Here is a 23,981-nt window from a genome sequence, read left to right on the forward strand (position 1 = left end):
TAGATCAACCTCAGCCCTTATGGGCTTTGCAAAACGGTGGGGTCACGTCCCATCGAAGCTTTGATAAGAGTGTATAAGTCCAAATGCTTGTCTAGAGCTTTGTATGGCACCTCATTGTGGGAGTTTTAACCTCAAGGTAAATTGCAGATTATAGAGAACAAATTTCTCAGATCTCTATTAGCGGTCCCCCGATCCACTCCAGTATTTTCGGTGCATTCTGAACTAGGACTCGGTTATATTACCAATCAGTTACATTTGGCCCCTCTGATTTGCTGGGCCAAAACTTGGCTCAACAATGAGATTACACTGAACCACACTATCTTAACCCCTTCCATGCTCATGACGAGCTCAGCTCGTCATGAGGTAGCCTGGAGCTGTGCTCATGACGAGCTGAGCTCGTCATGACACCAGCAAAATGGCAATTTCCAGCACAGGAGGGGAATTGCCTTAGCATCCATAGTGTTAAAAGATTGTATGGCACTAGATTTAGCAAATAAAATTCCCTGGTTATCATATATTAAAGACACTGTGCAAATTGGGACGGCCAGAATTATACGCATCACCAAACTTGTTGCAGAAGGGTGACATAAACTGGATTAAGGACAACTTTCTGGGATTATCTGTGCAAGAACGGGAGGCAGTGGTGTTATTAAAACCTAGTGTCAAGGCGAATTATATGCTTCTGGCCACACCACACATTGAACCTTACTTAAAGATCGTTACTCTCCTGTTCCATCGACACCTTCTTGTCAGATTTAATATTATCCAGTTCTCCCTGGGTTACTTTCCAGTATTCAGCTGTGATAATTTTTCTGATCAATCCTTAATGCACTTTATTATGTTCTGTGACCATTTTGCTGATATCAGAAAACAGTTTCTGGTACCTCTGCTGAGAGATGCGGGTTTCACACAAGTCCAGCCTGCACTCAAGTATCTACAACTGTTGGGCAGCACCCGGGTAATATTCGGGGCTGCCAGCTTCTTGGTCGCAGCTATGCGCATTAAGTCCAAAAGATTGATGGTGAATGTCTTAGAGGTGTGATTCCATTTTATCCCATTTTAGATTCTAATTTAATTCTGCTATGTATGGTGTTATTTATTCATTCTTAATACTACATTTGTGATGATGAATTGGTTTTAACTGTCTTTTAATCTTGGAATAATGTACTGTAATTGCTTTTATGATTTTAATTAATCGAATAAAGTATGATATGACTATGACTATGTTATGGTTAAATTGCTATGTTACTTACCGTGGGACTCCCACTTCGACAACGGGGAATATTCAAGCATGTGAATCTATGAAAGACACCAATACTGGAGAACCACAGTTTACAGGTAAGTAACTTTTGTTCATATCTGTACCTCGACCACTGCCTCATACAACCCAGTAGTGCACAGAAAGTTGTAGGTGTAGTTGTAGGTCTACAATTGATTTCCAGAAATCTGTTGCAATCCGTGTACACTTTTGTCATATCTATGAGCAACCTTTGACACAATACATAGAAAAGTGTTGCCTTTGGAAGAGAGTGTGTCATTAATATGACTCAAATGTCATCTTATTTTGAAGACTTTCCAAAGCTTCAACCTAGCAATTCTCCTTATTGAGTTTAATGGTTTCCAGCATTTCTGTTGTCACAGATGCAAGAATACACATCAAACCTCTCCAGTAATGCCTGGAAAATCAATGGTCTCAAAGAAGATCATTGAGCAGTTAAAACACTGGTTCCCGGCGTGCTCATAAAGCATATGATTTTCTAGACAATCATAGACAATCATATCAAAAGTGTTTTAGTCAGCAGTGGATTGCTAGCTCATGTTGGAGAATGTCTGAATGCAAATAGTGACTGTCTGCACTCACACATGCTGTGAACCAGCAGTCAGATTCTGAATGATAATGTTTTTAAGATGTGTATGATTCTTTTTTTAAACATATCTTTATTGATTTTTTAAATATTTGGTAAACACATTAAGTAGGCAATAAGTTAGACTTCAAGTATTTATCACTGTTGTTTGAAATGAGGAAAGGAGCAGTATGAGAAGATGACTGTGGACCTACCAGAATTAATGAAAGAAAGGTCTTCAGGGAAGGGTTCATCGTTGGTTGGACTCACAAAGCAATGACTTGAAGTAGATGGTGATAAATTGCATCAATGGGGGATTTAATGTTATACAGATCACCAGTCACCTTTCCCGTCAGCTACAGAACTATGCTGCCCCATTGATGCAATTTATCACCATCTACATCAGCCTTTGCTTTGCGAGTCCAACCAACGGTGGACCATTCCCTGAAGACCTTTCTTTGATTAATTCTGGTAGGTACACAGTCATCTTCTCCTACTGTTCCTTTCCTCATTTCAAACACACCAATCTATAATCCACCCATTTTTCATTGTGCAGGCTGTCCCTTGAATCGCTGTGTCCTGAGGAAGACCCTCTGTGCCTATTAGTCAATCACCTCATTGGGTTGAAACGTCGGCATGCTTGTGATAATCCTGAACCTACTCTCTCCGCTCCACTTGAAATGGCAATGTAAATCCCAAGCAGTGCGGAGCTTTATGTACAAAGGGATGGATGCCCTTTGAATGACCAGTTTCAACAATTCATGCAGCACTGTACATATCTTCTTCACATTTAGCACGTATTTCGCATCTTTATTCACCATTTCACTTGCGCCGTTGGGACAAATTTTATGTTCATGAACTTTTACAGCCTACTAATGTCATCTCGACACCATAAAGTGTAAAAGAATATATGTATTTATCCTTAAATACAAACTTTGACTTCATTTTGGTGGGTTTTTTGATTCATTGTGTTTGTGTTTTCTTCTTTTACCTTTTCATTGATTATTACTGAAAGGTTTGTGCTCTGTTGTATGTTTATATTGGTTATTATTCAGTAAACCAAGAATCAATTCTGTACCCAACAGAACTAACATTTTCCACATTCTTGTACATCCAGGTTCTGAGGGGCACTGGATCGCCCCATTATACTAGATGACTATCAATGTAGATCCTACAATACAAAATAAATATTTATTTACTTTTATTCCTTGTTCTTCATTGATGGAAACTTCATTGAAGTCTTAAACCCCTCCTAGCTCCCTGTGTTTATTTTTTGAGTATACAATATAAAAGCTTCCGAAATTTGTTCCTAATCTCCACTATGGCTTCATGAATAACTTTTGCTGTAAGGCAACTGCCAGTACAAGGTATCGTGGATAGTGATAGCCCCTGGACAGTGTCTTAAACTATTTTAGGTTTAACTGTGGTTTTTTTGCCATTTGCATCGAAAATATACAAACAGTTTGCAATAAAGATATACGTCTAGCTGTTGTACATCGATTCATAATTAGGTCCATTCTAATTAACAATGCTCTTCCGGAAACACAGCTGCAACCGTGCCCGTCTAGGCCTTCGGAGTGGTCGCCTTCTTAAATATATTTAATGTAAGCCAATCAGGTTGCACGTTTCCTCATTACTTAGACATGAAATCAGCATTTTGTATTATAGTTTCTTCATATAGGGTCATTTGTACCAAGTGCATGGACGTCACTTGGGGGCCGCCACTGGCATACCCATTGTGACCCTTGGCACTGCCTTTTTTTGCTAGATTAACTGGGTCCAACAGTAAGAAACAAAAATAAATCAGGTGCTGAGCGCAATTAGAACGGTATTTCGAAATATGAGATAATTCAGGTGATATTGCAATACTGTATACTGAATATTAACATCTGGTGGGGTTCATGAGAAGGGTTTTACTATTGCAGAAAGTTGCCCCATTAGTGTACAGAAATGCACAGAAACCTGTATCATGCAGGGGGTACAAAGTGGGAGGAACGAGGATTGAGGGCCCATAAACGTGTATGTTTTCACATAGGATCGATAAGACCTGGAAATGTTAGAGATTTACTTCCCAAAAGGGCTAGAGTAAATCCCCTTCAACGAATGGAAGGGCAACGTGTCTCCTACAGATTCGGAGTAGATGGAAAGGATTTCTCAGTGGGAAAAATGTTTGATCAATGGAGGAAAAGTGCATTTGCACACAAGGCTTAATTTACACAATGTGTGATTTTATCCTACATAGATTCACTTATTGGTGAAAAGAGGGCGAACAGGGAGTATGGCCTTCGCCTTGACACATTTCAGTCATGCTACAGGAAATGTTTGTGCATATCAAAAAGTAGTAAATCTGCTCCCAATCTTTAAGAGTACATTTACGGGTACAGATGTACTGTTTTTTTACGTGAATTTAACCGATTGTGTTTAGCAATGCACTCTAAATAGCATACACGGAATAACGAGGTCAAATCAGTTGGTAACATTGATCTAATCATAGACAAGTTTTAAAAAGTTTTATTTTTTTGTTTCAGATTACGAGTTTTCAAATGGATGCCGCGCTCCTCCGTGGAGACAAGCTCATGGTGAAATCTGTTATTTGGTGGTAAAGCCACATGACATGGATGCCTTATACATCACCTGTAGTACTGCTGGAGTATTTTTGAATGGGGTATGCATATACTGTTATTAGGTTAAACTTAAAAAAAAAATATATATATATAAGATTTCTTGGTGTTATGAAAATGTACTATTAACAACACTGGTACTGTGGGTTATTTCTTGATATGCGTTACTCGTATCATCTGGGAAAAGAATGGCTTTAGAATGGCTCCAAAAGTTAGACTAAAACACAAGACTAAAAATAGTTTTTCAGAGAGCAAATGGTTGTTTGTTTCATCATTATGTTCTTGAAAAGAATATTCTTGCACACGTGCGAATCTTCTCCTCTAGCCCCTCCTCTTATTTTAAACACTACAGGAAGAGGCAATTCATCACCTTGTTTAACTCCGAAATATGTGTAGCTCATCTCCAAGTTTCACTTCACAGTTATCATTGTAACACATGATCAGTACTCTATTCTAAGCTGTCTGCATGTTGTGATTTCACTGCTAACAGGAGGAACACATACAACAGCGCCCCCTAAAAGGAACCCTAGTATTCCAGGGTCCCATCTTCCAACTTAGTTCTTCAGCTCCTCTGCTGCTTTGTCCCAACTTGGCTGTGAAATTACTTAGAAAAAAATAAATAATAAAATTGATGGAGAAACCTAGGAGGGGTTGAGATGATTTTTGGATGACCTACCGAAACTCACACAACAGGAATTTGGGGAGGAGGCAGGATAACTAGAGGCAAATCGGATTATCAGTGATGCTGTGAAGGGGGCAGATCTTGCAGCAACAGGGTTCTGTCCTGGAGTTTCCATTCGAAGATCATCTTTGTTTAGGTTTTTGACTCTAAAACCAGATGCCCAACAAAAGATAATGACTCCCTTTTTCATGTTGAGTCGTATTTGGCTAAAATACAGAAAAGGAGATGATTAAGAGGAAAAACTGTGACTGGGGGTGAATGTTTGTATTGTCCAGTATTCCGTCCATCATTTGTTCCTTTTGCTTTTGTTGCCCTAAGTGGGAAGGGTATGCCCAGTCGAGGGTCCCGCGCTCACTGCATAACTGGATTCAAGCTAGCCTGGCTGATGAGGGGTGATGACTTGAAACTGGTCCCAGGATGCTTGTTTCTGATCCAGGGAGTAACTGGCTTGGCAGTTCGGGCTTTACTGTTCACATGAGGAGCAAGGTCAAGACTGATTTGGATATGGCTGGGCCCAAATAGGTGTGGTGTGGTGAGCAAAAGAATGATGGATTAAACCCAGATCTTTGTGACTGGGTCTGAATGTTTGCATCATTCAGCATTCCGTCCATCATGTGTTCCTTTTGCTTTTGTCGCCCTAAGTGGGAAGGGTATGCCCAGACGTGGGTCCCGTTCTCACTGCACCACTGGATTCAAGCTAGCCTGGCTGATGAGGGGTGATGACCCGAAACCGGTCCCAGGATGCTAGTTCCCAGTCCAGGGAGGACCTGCTTCGGAAGTTCAGGCCGGACAGTTCCCATGAGGAGCTGAGTCAAGACTGATTTTCATATGGCTGGGTCCAAACTGGGATGGCGTGGTGAGCAAAAGAACAATGGATTAAACCCAGATCTTAGTGACTGGGGTGAATGTTTGCATTGTTCAGCATTCTGCCCAACATTTATTCATTTTGCTTTTGAAACCCTAAAAGCTGCAGGCATAGAGAAAAATATGATGTTTTTCAGGCAACATTACACAGCTAAAGGGAAACAGTACTGTACTCAGAGGATTGAATCCGTTTGCTGGCCATACCAACCACAGTATCCTCAGCAGAAAACATAGAGGTACCATTATCATCACAATTCCTCCAGGGCTAGGCCAAACCCTCAAGACTTTCAAACTCAGAAGAAAGGCTCTCCTCTGGAGACAGACAGTGAAAACCTTATGCCCCACCCTCCATTTGCTACTGCAGTAGGGAGATTGGTATATCAACACAGTGAAATGTTGGAACCAATCATAATGGAAATGTGGGTGATAATTATTGGGAGTCATGGATACTCTCTACACTCGCCAGTTCCTCCAAAACCAATATCTGAGCACCAATTTGTGAAAGGAAACATCTGGGGCCTATTGAAACATGGAATCAACTTGGTGCACCTCAGCAAAAAAGGCATGGAGTTTACTCCAGGTACTTCTTAATTTAAAGAAAGGGATGAAGTTGGATTGCAGTCTGATACTAGATCTGCATTGTAATAACAAGTAAATCAGAAGAACACCATTTCACGTGCTGGCTCTCCATCAAATGTATCCACATTTAAAACAAAAGATTTGTACGATAGACCTGTAAGCTGCATATTCCACATTCCCATAGCAATGCATCACAGGAAGTACTTAAGGTTTGCGGGTGAAGCTCAAAATATCCACACAAAGTACTACCATTTGGCCTTGAGTCAGTCCCATGCATGTTGTCCAGGTACATTTCTGTAGTGACTGCAAACATTTGAAGGTGAGGAATATTCATGTACCCTGATCTGGAGGAAAGGCTAACCAATGATTACAGGCCGTCAAAGGACCGAAGAGAACAACCATGTTGCTGAACAAATTGAGTCTCCAGATCAATCTACAAAAGTCAGTATTCACACAGGGCAGCAACTATCTTATCTAGTAACTATGACAGACACTGTGGAAGAAGAAGTGTATCCTTCGGAGAAAAGGGCATCATCTATTTGAGAAAAGTGTCATCTCCCACTGGTCAACAGCAGTCTGACAGCTCAACAAATCTCCTCCCTAATAGATTCTAAAGCTTCTTGTATCTACATTGTCCCGAATATAAGACTGCATTTGAGAGCTAGGCAGAAATGCGTAGAATATCTATGAGCTCAAAGACAGGCCAATTGGGTTAACTAATTGCAACTGATTCTTCCAGTGATGCATTGTCTCACACAGTAGTGCTGATGACAATATCGCCTTCAATGTTATACCGCCCAGCAGGAGACACTGCTTCAGACAATTGTCACAGATGCATCTCTAATGGGACGGGAAACACATATTGGACATTTGTAAGTGCAAGGATGTTGGGCGAACAAAGAGAGCTCCTACCACATAAATTATATGGAATTTAAAGTCGTCCAGCTTTCCATCCATTTTTGATGAAACAAAACTACACAGCTATGCACTACACAAAGAGGGAGGTGCAAGGATTGGAAAACTCTTGCTGGAAATGCAAATATCCAGTTGTGGGCACTAGCCTAAGGCCTTTGGCTGAATTCAGTACATATTTTGGACACTCTAAACCAACAGGCAGACTTCCTCAGTCTCTTCTAGAGCAAAATCACAAGTTGGTCAGGATGATGAAACTGTGCAATACATCTGCAAAGAGTGGGAAGCACCTTAATGAGACCTCTTTCCAATAGCTCAAAACAAAATTATGATAATTTGCGTCCAGAGCTCTGGATCCCGGATCAGTGGCATTACCTTATTGATGAGTTGCTCAAGGGATTTTCTTCAGTCCTACTCATTCTTACTATGCTGTTAAACTGCACAATACTCTTTGAGAAAGAGATTCTAATACTGTAAAAATAGTCAAGGTAATACTAGTAACAGTACCTGCTTCAGATGTCCATCAGACCACAAAAGAGGCTACTGTCATCCAAATTTTTTAAACATAATTCAGGAGCACATACAGCATCCATATTTTACATCCCTTAATATGGCAGCATGGCTCTTGGAAACAGACAGTAGGTACATTTGAACTTACCACCAGAATGCATGCAAATTCTGAAGGAAGCAAAGTGTCCATTCATGAGAGCATGATACGCACTGAAATTGAAATGATGCTGTGCTAATTAATGCCCATTACCACTCTCATGTCAAGAGGACATTATCAGCCAATCCCACTGCAATTACGCCTGCAGAAAGACTCCAAATTAAGGGTCCTTCTTTAGGATCAGTTAATCCAAGGTTTGTTTTTAACAAAAGGAGTTGTCCTTCTGAACAGCACACCATCTACTCCATGGAACTGAAATGAATCCTACCTAAATAGCAATAACAACTGCTCAAGGGTTGAGTAGGATACACACCCTTTCAGCTATGGGATCATACACAGGTTGTCACCTAAATATGTTGGTAATGAAGACACATTCATCAATACTTCCAAAGGTATTGCCGGATTTCATCTTAAGCAAGCTATCACATTACTTATCTTCTTTCCAAATCCATCAACACCAGCAAAACTCTCCCTGCATTTACTAGATATGGGAAGAATATTTCGGTTCTGCTTCAATAAAACAAAGTTCCTTAGAAGGCCCAGCCAGCTATTTGATAACTATGCCGTTTCTGAGAGTGTTTAGTAATTTCAAACCAATCTATTTATCCTGTATTGGGGTATCTTTCATAGATTCACATCATTGAATCATTCCCTGTCGTTGAAGTGGTAGTCCCACGGTAATATAACTAAAGCAGTAATTAAAGAACTTCCATAGGCTATCATGGAGGCAATCATGCATTTAATACCCTATCTACCTCTTTTAATAAAACAAGGACACAACTTAAATACAAGCAATCAGTAACCATCAACCTCTAGAACCTTCCCCAAGAGAGGTTAAGTCTCTCAGATTTTCACCGCACGTTGTGTGAAGGGAGTTTTCCATGAGCTCTGCTCAGTTCTTCAACATTTTTTCTCAGATACATTTCATTTTTCTTACTGGACAAAGTCTGATAGGAAAGGGTTATTTTGCCCTTGTAAATCCTGTGGGGAAAAAGGATTCATATTGATGATGCCCACAAGGATTGCATCTATTGCCTCTATCCTCATCATGAGGCAAAACAGTATAATACTGCTGCACCTTTTCATCGAAGACTCGTCGAGGTAGAGACAGCAGGCTTTTGGTGTGGCTGAAGAAGCCACAAGGAGCGTCTTCTGATGAGGACAGCAACACTTCCTCTAAATCCCATAAGAGGATCAGGTCACCTGAGGGTCAGCCGAGGAAGTCAAGAGACACCATAAAGCCTCTCATCTGACCAAGGAAGCTCGAAAAAAGGAGAAAGAACCTAAAGTCTCCTCAGGGCTAGTCTTGCCACGTTATTTAGGGACTTCTATGGCAACATTGGAATCTTCAGGACCTTCCAGGCTTAAATACAGCCACAGATCCTTGCCACACTAGTTCTCAGACACGCCTTAGAATTTTTAGATAATACACTTTCAAACACCTCTAATAAAAGTTTTGTCGCTGTCACTCACGAACGTCACACACTGTGCACTCAGTGGTTTCTTACATCTGGTTCTCTGAATTCCGTTGGATTTATACTGTCATATTACATCTTTTACAGCCTTGAGAACGCCCTGGTCTTATTGACCAGCTAGGCCGAAATACATGTTGGCTGTTGCACCTTTTACAGTAAATAAAATATTACTCTGAAAATATAAGGATGTAACAAATAAAAAATCTTTTCAAGACAGCACAAGACAATTGCCTTCTTTGAAAAACACGGAACCTGAATGGAAATTTTCGGAGAGATCTAAATACACGTACTAATTAAGGAGGAGTATAATCTCAAACTCTTATCGCACAGTTACAAAAATGAGGCTGGAAAGGTCCAGTACCTTGAGTCGACCTCCTCCACCCATTTATAAGCAGATGTAGGCTAAACCATTCATGACCAGGACCTCTAGACCTTTCTTGAAACTAGGGACACAGATTCTTGTCAGCATCAGTTTCACCGTCGACGCCCGCTTCATCAGCAACGCCGGCGATGACTACTCTCCCATCATCGAGACCGTTGACGGCGCCTATGACATATCGACGGCGTGCATCAACGCCCCTATACCGTTGACACTATCCTTATCATCGACTAAGACCTCTGCGACGAGATTGTCATAGTCGACGCCGGCGTTGACGATGACACCATCACCGTCTACAATGGTTCCACCATCAACGAAGGCTCTACCATTGATGGGCACACCATTGACGAGCACACCGTTGATGGCTTTGATGACATCAACGACGATTTTGCCGTCGACAAGAAAATCAGGATCGCCGGCGGTTCCGTCGACGTCTGTCCCTTCTACGAAGTTACTGCAAATGCAGTTCACACCATCCAGATTGTCCAGAAGATCGCTGCGACCTAGCTTCCAATCGCTAGGCAAGATGTCACCTTTACTCCCAAGTCACCTTCTAGAAACAGAGGAAAGGAATGATGAGGGTCCCTTTGGGACAGTGCATAGTCCTTCTGAACTTAATGTCAAGTGTCAGGAGGAGGATGAGGACTATCGTGACGACGAGCAGTACTACCAACACAATCCAGTTCCTCCTACAAAATATCTGTATTTTAGATATTATGTTGATCCACCAAGGCAAGAACCTGCTCAATTACCCTCTTCTTTAATACAAGACTTACAGGCCATGCGCATGTACTACAGAAAAAAGGTTTCCACCCCAAGAGGAGCACATTACTGTGCCGCTGCCTCCATCAGCACCACCTCTAGCGCTGATTACACCAATACTGCCTCCTCCTGGTACTCCTAGGATGATGCCACGCCCCACCATCCCTATTCGTCCTAGACAGGATCCATCCTCTTCTGAAGAAGATGGAGGAATTCACGATCCTCCTCCACCCACCGACGAATGGAATAACTTTATTATACCTACACCGTCTCCTCCTCCTTGTGGTCCTTCTGACTCACCTCCAGAGGACATTAGAGGTTTTCATAATCTGCTGGACAGGGCTATGTCCAGATTTCATCGACCCACAATAGTCAAGCAATCATATTGTACCCTTTGTTACTTTAAAGAACAAGCAAGGAAATCAGTAAGTTTTAAACCCATTATTGACCATATCTGGCAGGAAGGACGTAAAGTAATGAAATCACCAGCCACTGTATTGCCAGTACTGCTCAGATTAGATAAACAAGCATTTGCAATGCAATAGGTCTCGCATTAGGACATTTTGAGATATTGGTCTTGTAAATGACAATTTTTTATTTATGTGTTGTTTTTGAAAATAACTAAATTAATAGCTTTGTCATTTATAATGCCAAAAGTTATAACTTTCGCAAATGTGACACCTATAGCATTTGTAATGCAACATGTTTTGTATTTACGTGACTTAGATGTATTGATATTACAATTACCAATGGCTTTTAATTTTTTTAAATACTTAAATAAAAGTGTTGATAATTTATAATGGCAATAGCTTAAACTTTTGTAAATAACTTTTGTGAAGATTTGTGAAGATTATGTTCAGTGTATTTTATTGTGACGAAAATACAAGAACAGAAGTGAAATATTAACATCTTTTTGTGACATTTGTAATAAAGCTTGAAACATTGAGTGAACATATTTGAACCATTGATGCTGTGGTGGTGCTGAGTGATGCTGTGGTTGCGCTGAGTGATGCTGTGGTTGCGCTGAGTGATGCTGTGGTTGCGCTGAGTGATGCTGTGGTTGGGCTGTGTGGTGCTGCGGGGGTGCTGAGTGGTGCTGTGGTGGTGCTGTGGTGGTGCTGAGTGGTGCTGTGGTGGTGCTGAGTGGTGCTGTGGTGGTGCTGAGTGGTGCTGTGGTGGTGCTGTTGTGGTGCGGAGTGGTGCTGTGGTAGTACTGAGTGATGCTGTGGTGGTGCTGAGTGGTGCTGTGGTGGTGCTGAGTGGTGCTGAGTGGTGCTGTGGTGGTGCTGTGGTGGTGCTGTGGTGGTGCTGAGTGGTGCTGTGGTGGAGCTGAGTGGTGCTGTGGTGGTGGTGCTGTGGCGCTGTGGTGGTGCTGAGTGATGCTGCTGTGGTGCTGAGTGGTGCTGTGGTGGTGCTGTGGTGGTGATGTGGTGATGCTGTGGTGATGCTGTGGTGGTGCTGAGTGATGCTGTGGTGGTGCTGAGTGATGCTGTGGTGGTGCTGAGTGGTGCTGTGATGGTGCTGAGTGGTGCTGTGGTGGGTCTGAGTGGTGCTGTGGTGGTGCTGTGGTGGTGCTGAGTGATGCTGTGGTAGTGCTGAGTGGTGCTGTGGTGGTGCTGAGTGATGCTGTGGTGGTGCTGAGTGGTGCTGTGGTGGTGCCGAGTGATGCTGTGGTGGTGCTGAGTGATAATGTGGTGGTGCTGAGTGATAATGTGGTGGTGCTGTGGTGATGCTAAATGATGCTGTGGTGGTGCAGAGTGGTGCTGTGGTGGTGCTGCTGAGTGATAATGTGGTGGTGCAGAGTGATAATGTGGTGGTGCTGAGTGGTGCTGTGGTGGTGCTGAGTGGTGCGGCAGAGTGATGTTGTGTTGGTGCTGAGTGTTGCTGTGATGGTGGTGCTGAGTGGTGCTGGGTGATAATGTGGTGGTGCTGAGTGATAATGTGGTGGTGCTGAGTGGTGCTGTGGTGGTGCTGAGTGATAATGTGGTGGTGCTGAGTGATAATGTGGTGGTGCTGAGTGGTGCTGTGGTGGTGCTGAGTGATAATGTGGTGGTTCCGAGTGATAATGTGGTGGTGCTGAGTGATAATGTGGTGGTGCTGAGTGATAATGTGGTGGTGCTGAGTGGTGCTGGGGTGGTGCTGAGTGATGCTGGGGTAGCTCTGAGTGATCATGTGGCGATGCAGAGAGCAGAAAGGCACAAAAAACGAGTCTAACAGAGGGCAGAAGGGCAGAAAAACAAGGGGAAAATGAGTCTAGCAGAAGGGCACAAAAACGAGTCTAATAGGGGGAAGAAAGGCACAAAAAACGAGTCTAACAGAGGGCAGAAAGGCACAAAAACCGAGTCTAACAGAGGGCACAAAGGCACAAATACCGAGTTTAACAGAGGGCACAAAGGCACAAAAAAACGAGTCTAACAGAGGGCATAAGTGCAGAAAAAAAGGGGAAAAAATCGGGTCTAACAGAGGGCAGAAAGGCACAACAAGTATTCTAACATTACTCAGAAGAAAACACAACGGAGCTACAACGGAAATTTTGTGGTGTGTTTATTTTAAGCCGAAGTTAGCACTTGCTAGGTGGATTATGCAAATACGAGGTCTGAAGGCTCTCAACAAAATGTAAACGGACAAACTAGAACAGAATGACTGCCCAATGGAAGTGGCTGTCAATGTGCAAACAATGATAATAATTCGATCTCCTAAAATTGTTAAAGAGAAACAAAGTACCATGAACAAGGTCTCACAAGTGCATACCACGAATGCTAATAGAGCTGCAACTTTTTCGGCAGGTTGTCTAGATGTTACTGGTCCCATTGGCAGAAGCTTCATAGCGACAAACTCTTGTAATATATGGAAAAGTAATAGCACGTAACCGAATGGCAGCAGCTGGCAAAAAGGCAACAATAAAGTAACCTAATGAATACAATAAGGGGTTTGTGAGACTAGCATGCACAAGCTAGGGGGTTAATAAAGTTAGTACTCTGCATCGCCTTCAGATTTTTTGGTTACAGGTACATTTGTGGTAACTCCATTATTGTATGCATTTTCACATTTCCCTTACTTTGTTACCATCGGCATTTTTGCGGGCAGAAGCAATCCCTGTGACCTCAGTGCTGTGATGCACAATCTCGGTTATAGCAGCCTTCTCGTAGAAATGATGAAGCGATGAAAGTTTTAAAGCTGCCATTCTCTGCGTCTGCTCTTTCATTCCTACATTGATAATGAGGTGCGAAGAAAGAAAACAGAAGCAGATTCTGAAAGATATTCCCCGTGAACAAATGCGTGCAGCCAGGGAAACTTAAGTAAAGGCAAAGCAAAGAAATGTAGCCCTATTTGCTGCCATGATGAAAGTATGAGAACATTTGCTAAAATTAGTCGCATCCTAGCCAGAGAGAAAAACATGCGCGAAACCTAAAGAATGCTTAGCACCAGGGGGTGGGGCAGGAGTGAAGCATTTATTTAGTTAGCGCAAAAGACATGCGTCCTTACTCTTGTTTTAACGTGGGTCCGCGTGCAGCTGCCTGTATTTAAAGGGCTGGGAAGCGCTGCTAGCCCCGTCCAGCACTAACCGCTGGATAAGAAGCAGAAAGGAGTGGCAGATAAAGTCAACAATCCTCAAATATTCAAGTCCCCGTCTTACTCTCCCATGTAAACATCACACATACGAAATAAACAAGGGAAACAAGTTTAAAACTAGTAATTTAGAACAGTCTAACATGCTGTATTCAAACAACGGCCGCGAAGTGCGAGTGCTTCGGTGAAAGTCATGCTATCCTTATTATGCGATAAAGTGATCAGGCGCAACTGGAGCGACCAGCGGTAGCCGGAAAAGGAGAAATGCGACACGGCCTGGCAGCCGTAAAAAGTGCGAAATGAAAGCCTTTGATGCAGCAGGGGGCGGAGCGGATCCCTTTCAAGTGAAGCTGCTGGCGGCACCACGCTGGGGAAGCAACAGATGGCTGGCTTTCATGTGCACGCGCTTTTTAGGTCAATGCGCTTGCGCATTGAGCTTGCTTTTCACGGGCACAGCATCAAATCGCCGATGGTTAAGCTCTCGTTAAGCCCCAATATCTCTCGCAAGCTCAATGCGCACGCGCATTGACAGACTCGACCTAAAAATACAGGGTGCCTGAGGTTTCACCCACATGCCTAATAGGTCATCCCAAACCAGACTCAGTGATTTCCCAGTGGCTCAGAGAAGATCAACAAATCCTTCCACCCCATCACGTCTCCAATGGGGAAGGGAGTATGCAGTTTGGATTCCACAGGGAAGAGATTCTGGTCCATGTCCGCAATCTCCGCCAGGGCTGCTAATACACTAGCCATTCTGGGCCGCTACGATTGGCAAATGTGGTCTGATATCAGAGCCATACTAGAGTTTATACCGGAGGAAAATAAACAGGAATTTCGTGAGGTCCTGGCTAAGGGAGAGCGCAAAGCAGCTGAAATTATAGACTGCTCCATGGTCATAGCCCCAACAGGTTTTCAACAACTAGCTGGTTCGGCTGTTTTAAGATGTCAAGGATGCGCAGGATGTGGGTTGTGGAAATTGCAGCCGCAATACCTCCCCCTCCTTTGTGCTGCCAGGTCACGTGATCCCAGCCCTCGCCCTCTGAACCTCAATGGCTCCATTAAGGGCTGCGCTCATCAGCCCCAGCGCCTTACCTGCTGCTCATTACTGGACTCCCATGGTCCTTGCAAATAAGGCCGGCTAGGGCGGGGCCTCCCGTGCAGGGGAGCTCTGTGATTACAGCTAATGGGCCCAGATGAGTGGTCACTCCCCAGACCAAGGGCCCTTCTTTAATCGGACCCCCAGGGGGGGCTTTGCTAGATAGTAACATCTCCAGCTTCAGAGCAGCGTAGAGTTAAACAAGGCATCCTTCGGAAAAGCAGATAATAACTTCCATGGACCAACCAGCAGACAAATCCTTTCTTGAAGGAGAGGGACAACTCAACAGAGAAATTAATCTTTTATTCCCTGGCACGAATAACTAACTGCCAGAGGCGAGCATTTGATTGTCTGACTGGAACAGCACCGTGAAATCATTATACTCGTCTCTCACACGAATAACTTCAAGAAAGCCGTATGTTATTCTGGGATTGAAAGAACTTTGTTTTCTGATAAGAATAATCACCGAGCAACCAGCCTTTTGTTTTCTGACAGAAATACATTTACTGAGAGTCGTGTCCTTCATTCGTGGTGAAACGGGAATCAGCAAGTGACATTTTTCCTTGAAGACAAATAACTCTTTCAGAGATGGGCGTATCATTTATTCTTCCACGACGATTTACTTAAAAACGTTAAAACTATTATTATTATTTTTCATGAGAAACTTTATGATGATACTGCGAAAGAACTATAACAAGTCTCTTTGGAGTTACCTCAAAGGAAGTGAAGTGACTGCTACAGAGTTAAGATTTTTGTTTTCTCTTGAGCCTGAAGGCAAAAATGGAGAGCTCGATAGGGACCCATCTTGACACCTGCTTTTTAGAACTGACCCGGCAGGACCCGGCCCACTTAAAATACTGGGTAGATGGAATCTGGTGAATCTGGTGAGCCATCTTTGATTGATCAGAGCCCATCAGAGCCCACACCACGTAAACTTCTTGTAACGCCTTAGAGCTCCTTGAGCCTTTCTCTATCCTGGTTACTTTTAGTGGGAGTGCTTTATGCTACTCCTTGATGGTGTTGTATGCATTGTGATTGCAAATAAAGTTTTATGATGGTGATGGCTACTCTCTGAATCCTTCATCACGTCTAGGCTTGATTCTTCGTGTAGACCAGTGGTTCCCAAAGTGTTCGCCACGGTCCCTGGTGGGCCGGTAATAAATAGTGGGGAGCCCCGGCCAACTGCCAATTAGGTCAAGGGAGCCACGTGTCAAAAACGTTTGGTAACCACTGGCTTAGGGCAACGTCCTTCCATCCAGAAGTGCAATCAAAGATACTGGATATGGCATACGATGGAGATAGACAAAGCTCTACTAGTCATTAAAATGGATACAGACACAGCCAGGCATTAGTACCCTACAGTATAGTAAATTGTCCTTTCAGGGAGCACGTGGACGTGGATTTTCAGGCTATGGAGGTACATTCCAGCGCATCCAAAACTATCAATCCTTTCAGCCACAATATCGTCAGGTTTACAATCCTATCGACAGCCAACAACAGCTGGTTTTTCCAGATAAGGTTCACGCAAGAAACCAACATCACAATCATGCGCATCAGGTCGCAAGCAGTGACCACATTAGGGTACCAGGTACTACCCCCCCCTCACCCCCTAAACTGGTGCAAACGTTTCCAGTCATATCCATCAATAGCGCAATATTACAATGGACAGATGGGTGTTGGATCTCATATATTATGGCCACACTCTAGAATCCATCCAGTGCCCAACAAACACTCCACACAGGGGATCGCACCCCCCTCGTCTTCACTTACTCAAAAAAGAAGCAAAAGTTTATGCTATTGAAAGGGGCAGTAGAGAGGGTTCCAGTAGCACAAAGAAGAACAGGTTTTTACTCCAGCTTCTTCCTGATACACAAGAAATCTAGAGAGTGGAGACCTATTTTAGACCTCAGACGGCTGAACAAATTCCTAAAAAATCAGACCTTCAGAATGGCTACACTCTCCAACATCCTTTGGTGCCTCAACAGCGGGGACTACATGACATTGTTGTATTTAGAGGACGCTTATTTCCATTTTCCTATACACCTGAAACACAGAAAGTTCCTCTGATTCACAGTGGCTGGTACCCACTATCAGTTCCGAGTCCTACCTTTCGCCCTCAAATCTGCTCCTCAAATTTTCACCAAGTTTCTGGACCCAGTAGCAGCCACCTTGCGGAACCAGGGTCCGTATTTGTACGATTGGCTCCTGAAAGCTCCATCGGCTCGACTAGCGGCTACAGCTACAAGAGATTGCATAGATCTGTTCTGCAAATTAGGCCTTTCTATAAACTAACGAAAATCAATGTTTTTTCCAAGTCAGACATTGACGTTCCTAGGGGCCGACTTGGATACCATTCAGAACGAAGTTTTCCTTTTGCAAGAAAGGCGGGAACGGTTGCAAACCTTGGCTCTCAGACTATCAAAAAGAAAGTGAGCATCTACGAGGACATACACATCTCTACTGGGCATGCTCTCCTTAGCAATGGACCTACTGTCACTAGCTCACCTTCATATGAGGCCTTTGCAAGAGGAACTCCAATGTCAATGGATTCAAAATACAGGATCCTTTGACAACGTGATAACTATCACTCCATGTTTGAAGGGGTGTTCAAATGGGGGAGTTTGAAGTCACACCTCTCCCAGGACCTCTCCTTCTGCCTTTGATCCTAAAATTTATAGTCACCACCAATGCTTTCATTGAAGGTTAGGGAGGTCATACTCCAGTCTTTCAGATTCAGGGAAAATGGTCCTTGTCCCAGCGTCGGATGCAGACCTCCGCCCCCACGACCACCATCCGCACCAACCGCCTGCTCTACTGGACCAACATCAACGACGATGACACCATCAAAATCATGAACACCATCCACTCCGGATCTCCGTCAGATCCATGCCCAAACCACATCTTCAACAAAGCCAGCACATCCATCGCACCCCTTCTCCGGAAAGTCATCAACACCTCCTTCGAGACAGCAACCTTCCCGGAGAGCTGGAAGCACGCCAAGATCAACGCCTTACTCAAGAAACCCAAGGCTGACCCCTAGGACCTCAAGAACTTCCGGCCCATCTCCCTGCTCCCGTTCCCAGCAAAGGTCATTGAGAAGACCGTCAACGAACAACTGACCCGCTACCTCGAGGAGAACAAAATCCTGGACCCTTCCCAGTTCGGGTTCCACAGCAACCACAGCACCGAGACTGCCCTCATCGCCGCCACCGATAACATCAAGTCCCTGCTGGACAACGGAGAAACGGCGGCCCTCATCCTCCTGGACCTGTCAGCCGCCTACCACACGGTCTGTCACCGCACACACTACGAACACGCCTCCTCAACGCTGGGATCCAAGAAAAGGCCCTGGACTGGACCACCTCCTTTCTCTCCGGCAGAACACAGAGCGTCCGCCTTCCCCCCTTCCACTCCAAAGCCACCGAGATCATCTGCGGCGTACCCCAGGTCTCATCCCTCAGCCCAACTCTGTTTAACATCTACATGGCACCGTTCGCCCACGTCGCCCATCGGCATGACCTCAACATCGTCTCCTACGCCGATGACACCTAGCTGATACTCTCCCTCACCAAGAAACCCCACACCGCCAAAACCAACTTTCCCGAAGGAATAAAGGCCATTGCTGAATGGATGAGGAACAGCCAACTGAAGCTGAACTCGGACAAGACAGAGGTCCTCATCCTCGGATCCAACCCTTCGGCCTGGGACGACTCCTGGTGGCCGACCGCATTGGGACCCGCTCAAACACCCAACGACCACGCACGCAACCTAGGGGTCATCCTCGACTCCACCCTCTTCATGACTCAACAGGTCAACGTCGTCTCCTCTTCCTGCTTCATCACCGTCCGCATGCTCCGTAGGATCTACAAGTGGATCCTCACTGAAACGAGAAGAACAGTCACCCAGGCCCTTGTCAGCAGTAGGTTGGACTATGGAAACGCCCTCTATGCAGGAGCCTCGGCCAAACTCATGAGACGGCTCCAACGCATCCAGAATGCCTCTGCACGCCTGATCCTCGACATCCCTCGCCGCAGCCACATCACACCTCACCTGAGAAACCTGCACTGGCTCTGGTAAACAAGAGGATAACATTCAAGCTCCTCACCCACGCACACAAGGCACTCCACAACACCGGACCAACGTACCTCAACAGACGACTCAGCTTCTACACCCCCACCCGCCAGCTCCGCTCCGCCGACCTCGCCATCGCTACAGTCCCCCGCTTCCGAAGAGCGACCTCCGGCGGCAGATCATTCTCCCACCTCGCCGCACAGACCTGGAACACCCTCCCCATCCACCTACGGCAGACCCAAGACTTGCTGACCTTCAGAAAACTCCTCAAGACCTGGCTTTTCGAGCAGTAGCAGCATTCCCCACCCCAGCGCCTTGAGACCCTCACGGGTGAGTAGTGCGCTTTACAAATCATATGATTGATTGATTGATTGATTGATATCAACAGGCTAGACTTGAAGGCCATTTTGCTCTCCATGCAACCTTTCCTCCCTCGGATAAAAGGTTCATCGCTATTGGTCCATACGGACAACACCACAAGCCTGTTATGCCCAACAACTCTGGAGCTGGCTTGCATTTCACGGGACATCCCTAAAAGCGGAACATGTTTCAGGGTTTCGGAATACTCTGGCAGACACCCTCAGCAGGATCAAAGACAACTGCAATGAAAGGGAGCTCGAACGAAGACCAGCTGGACAGGATTTTTTCACATTGGGGGAAACCAGCGCTGGACCTCCTTGCAACTCAACTCCAAATGCCAGTTCTTCGCAAGCAGATTCCCTCTCCCAAACTCTTGGGGAATGCCCTTTCTATGCATTTGTCAGGTTTTATGCTTACTGCTTTCCTCCCATTCCACTGATACCCAAGGTCCTGACGAAAATGAAAATGGAACACTGCTGCCTTCTTCTGATAGCTCCCAGATGGCCCAGGCTGCACTGGTTCACGGAGCTTCTCCTCCTCTCGGAAGCCCAGCCCACCCGTCTGCTACCGACACCAACCCTCTTGACTAGGAACGAAGGTCAGATGTGTCACCCAGAGCCAGCATCTTTTTTATTGCATGCGTGGCTCCTGAATTCTTTGAATTTAACGATTTGACAATTGTGCAAAGAGTGTAAAGACATTATTGCCAGATCTCGTGCGGACAGCACCAACAAGACGTACAGACTGAAATGGAACTGGTTCTGCGTATGGTGTCTGTAAAGTAAAGAACATCCGTACCTCTCTGCTCCAGAGCAAATCCTATCAAACTTATTGTCTTTGGCTAAAACTGGGCTGATCTACTCTTCATTTAAGGTTCACCTCGGAACTAACTCTCGATATAGAAGCTCTCCAAAACGTCTATCTTCCTGATCTACCAGAGGTTTCCAGCAATTCATGAAAAGGCCGATTTCATACTTATCCACCTGTTCAAGCCCCACCCCCTGAGTGGCACTTAATTGTAGTCCTATTGCAATTGATGAAGCAACCATTTGAACCCTTCCACAGGGCAGATATTAGGTACCTAACGTGGAAGGTAGCTCTCTTGCTCACCCTAACATCAACTAGAAGGGTTCGCAAAATATAAGCTTTCACCATAAAACATATTTTCCTTTGTTTTACAGATTAAATGGTTATCCTCAGGACGAATCCCAAATTCATCCCCAAGGTTCCTTCGCAGTTCCACTTAAACAAAAATGTCCTCCTCAGGACATTTTATTCCAGATACCTCTACACCTGCTGAACGAACACTACACACTCTAGACATCAAGAGGTGTCCGCAAGCGAGAATAATTATTTGTAGCCTATGAACAAAGTCGTCAGGGCACTGTGGTCTCTAAAGCTACCATCGCAAGATGGATAGCAGCCACAATTCAGTTTTGCCGCGATAAAGAAGGCAAACCTTTGTCAAGAACAGTGAAAGTGCACTCCACAAGAGCAGTCTCTCCATCAGCTGCCATGTTTGCTGGGGTTTCACTGGAAAAAATCTGCAAAGCTGCAACGTGGAAAACCATGCATACGTTCATGTAGCACTACTGCCAGAAGTCGACACAGCGTGCTGATGCAGCCATGGGACAGGCAGTTCTACGACATTTATTTCAGTAAGGTGAGCGTCTTTAATTAGAGGATTTCTTTACTGTTGTCAGTATTGATCATAATTTGAAAATGTATCTTTATTGGTTATAAAAGTCGGTATACTTGTTTAAGTTGACAATAGAGAAGTTTATTTCACGTTAACGCCTTTATATGAATTTATTTTTACACCAACACTTTCACAAGACAATCCTTTTGTGAATATATTTTGAAATAATATTGGCACTATCCGCCATCCACTAAGGCTGCTTACTTGTTTTATATTACTGCTTGCTATTCTGATTCACCTCAAGGGTAATTTTAAAAATAATGTTTTTCATTAAACATTAAATACTATGAGGGCCTATAAATGAACACTCAAACATGTGTGGAACTTCTCCTACTCAAAAAACATACATTTTTAAAGAAAAATTAATTCTTAAAACCACTGACACAACACAACCATTTTACTTGTTTTAAAAATATTATTTTTCATATATCAAAACATGTATATCTATCTTTTTTCATATTTCTATGTTTGACGTCTGTCCAGAGACCTTAAAGAACAGTACATCACAATAACATATACAAAGTGAAAATTTGGCGCAGGCGGAGAACTCCGCTCCGCGAGGGCAGTGTGCGGAGATTTGCCTACTCTGCGTTCTCCGTGGAACGCGTAGTAGGCACATCTTTGCACACTCCGCAGCAGAGCCGAGTTGGCCAGCCTCCATCTCCACCCCGTTAAAAATGAATAAGAAATTAATTAAAACAATCTAAAAAACACTTACCTGTACTGCGGTTTCCCCAGGCTGCCCTCCTCCTCTCCCTCTCTCTCCTACATTGGGTGATCATTGCAAAAACTGATTTTCTACCTCACTTTGTGCTTGGGAGTCTCCACTCAAATCTACTCAGCTTCTTCCACCACTTCAGTAATTTAGGCCAGATTTTATCCTTCATTCAACATCTTCTTCTGCAATATCATCTTCTTCAGTACTGATTCACCTTTTTCTGGCATAGCCATGTTAGAAAAAGAGCAAAAGAGTATTTTTAGAGCCTGTGCTACCCTGCTCTAAGAAAAGGCTTCATACAGACGACCCTCACAGGGATGGCATTTATTGCCTTTATCCCAACCATAAGGCAAAGGAGTGTAAGGTATGTTGTACCTTTTCAAACAAAACTTTCAAGGATCATGAGGGGCGGATTCTAATATGGCTTCAAAAACTTAAGGCCAGGAAGGAATCGCTTTAGAGTGAGGGTAGTTATGAGGTGTCCACTTTATCATCTAGGAGGTCGCATAAGAGGGGGAGATCACCTCAAGCTCATTCTTTTAGCGAGCGTCCAAAGAAAGCCCTCAAAAAGACCTCTCATAGGTCTCATGGACTCAGTCCCTCTAAATCTCCTCAAATCTGCAAAGGAGAAAAAGGGACATTCATTGGGACAAAGTAAACCAAAAAAGGCAAGCTGTGAGCCTTCTACTACACCCCCTCAAGGCAGCATCATCGACAAAGCCGTTTGACGAAGAAACCCTCATCGTCATTGATGATTATAGAGCTTCTAAACAGAAGGCAAGTCCCACACCGCCATCTCCACCATGGGCGGCGACACCGTCATCAGTGGAACCTTCATGTTCTTAGTCTTCGGTTATCCCACTTCAACATCATCGTCGACCAGATCGGTGGTGACAAAGACAACTGCATTGACGACATTGGTAGCGACAATGAAGACGACAACGTCGTCATCATCAACAGTGATGATGACATTAATGACATCTACGGTGACGACACCGATGACTATGGTTTGTGAATTGCCACTGGTATCCACATCACCAACGGTGACTTCATCACCGGTACCGACGACAAGATCATCGCTGAGAAACTTAAAAAGAGAGAAGAACCTACAGCAAAACAGATTATGCCAGAAATTACCTCACCTAGCAAAGTTACACCTGTGTTGCCTTCTCATCTTTTGGAAGAGCAAGATGGCTGGCAAAAGGTTTGATCTCCAGATGCCGACATCTCAAACTGACTGTTTTTATGTGATTTTAAAGAGCCCTATAGAAAATCAGTAGGAGCTATCCCGATTGTAAGTCACATATGGGAGGAAGGTCTAAAAGTAATGAAAACGCCAGACACATTGACGCTAGTGTTATCCAGATTGTAGAGAAAATACAAAGCTCCAGAAGATCCTCCTGCCTGCCTTGCGGATCATTCAAAGCCAGACCCAATAATTTCTCAGGCAGTGCAGAGAATATCCAAGAACCCTTCTGCTCCCATTACAACACTTCCAGATAAAAAAGACAGGCAACTTGATAATGCTGGTAAGTGTTTCTCTTCAATGTTTGCTCTAGTAGTCAGGGCAGCCAATGCTCTCACGATTTTGGGTCGATATGATTGACAAATGTGGCTTGACCTAGCACCGTATGTAGATCAGCGCCCTAAGTACACTAAACCAGAAGGAGGGAAGATCCTTC

The 23,981-nt window shown here is 44.2% G+C and overlaps 1 protein-coding gene across 2 annotated transcripts in view; it reads left to right on the top strand.

Annotated features, from left to right (window-relative positions):
* ODAD2 (outer dynein arm docking complex subunit 2) overlaps positions 1-23,981 on the top strand; it is a 1,227,385-nt gene that overhangs the window by 424,897 nt on the left and 778,507 nt on the right. For both annotated transcript variants that reach the window (XM_086941603.1, XM_086941602.1), the window contains exon 6: positions 4,373-4,509. In XM_086941603.1, coding sequence (XP_086797729.1) covers positions 4,373-4,509 — 137 coding nt within the window. The remainder of the gene's footprint in view (positions 1-4,372; positions 4,510-23,981) is intronic.

Source organism: Lissotriton vulgaris, chromosome 10, assembly GCF_964263255.1.
Source record: "Lissotriton vulgaris chromosome 10, aLisVul1.2, whole genome shotgun sequence".
NCBI classification, from domain to species: Eukaryota; Metazoa; Chordata; class Amphibia; order Caudata; family Salamandridae; genus Lissotriton; species Lissotriton vulgaris.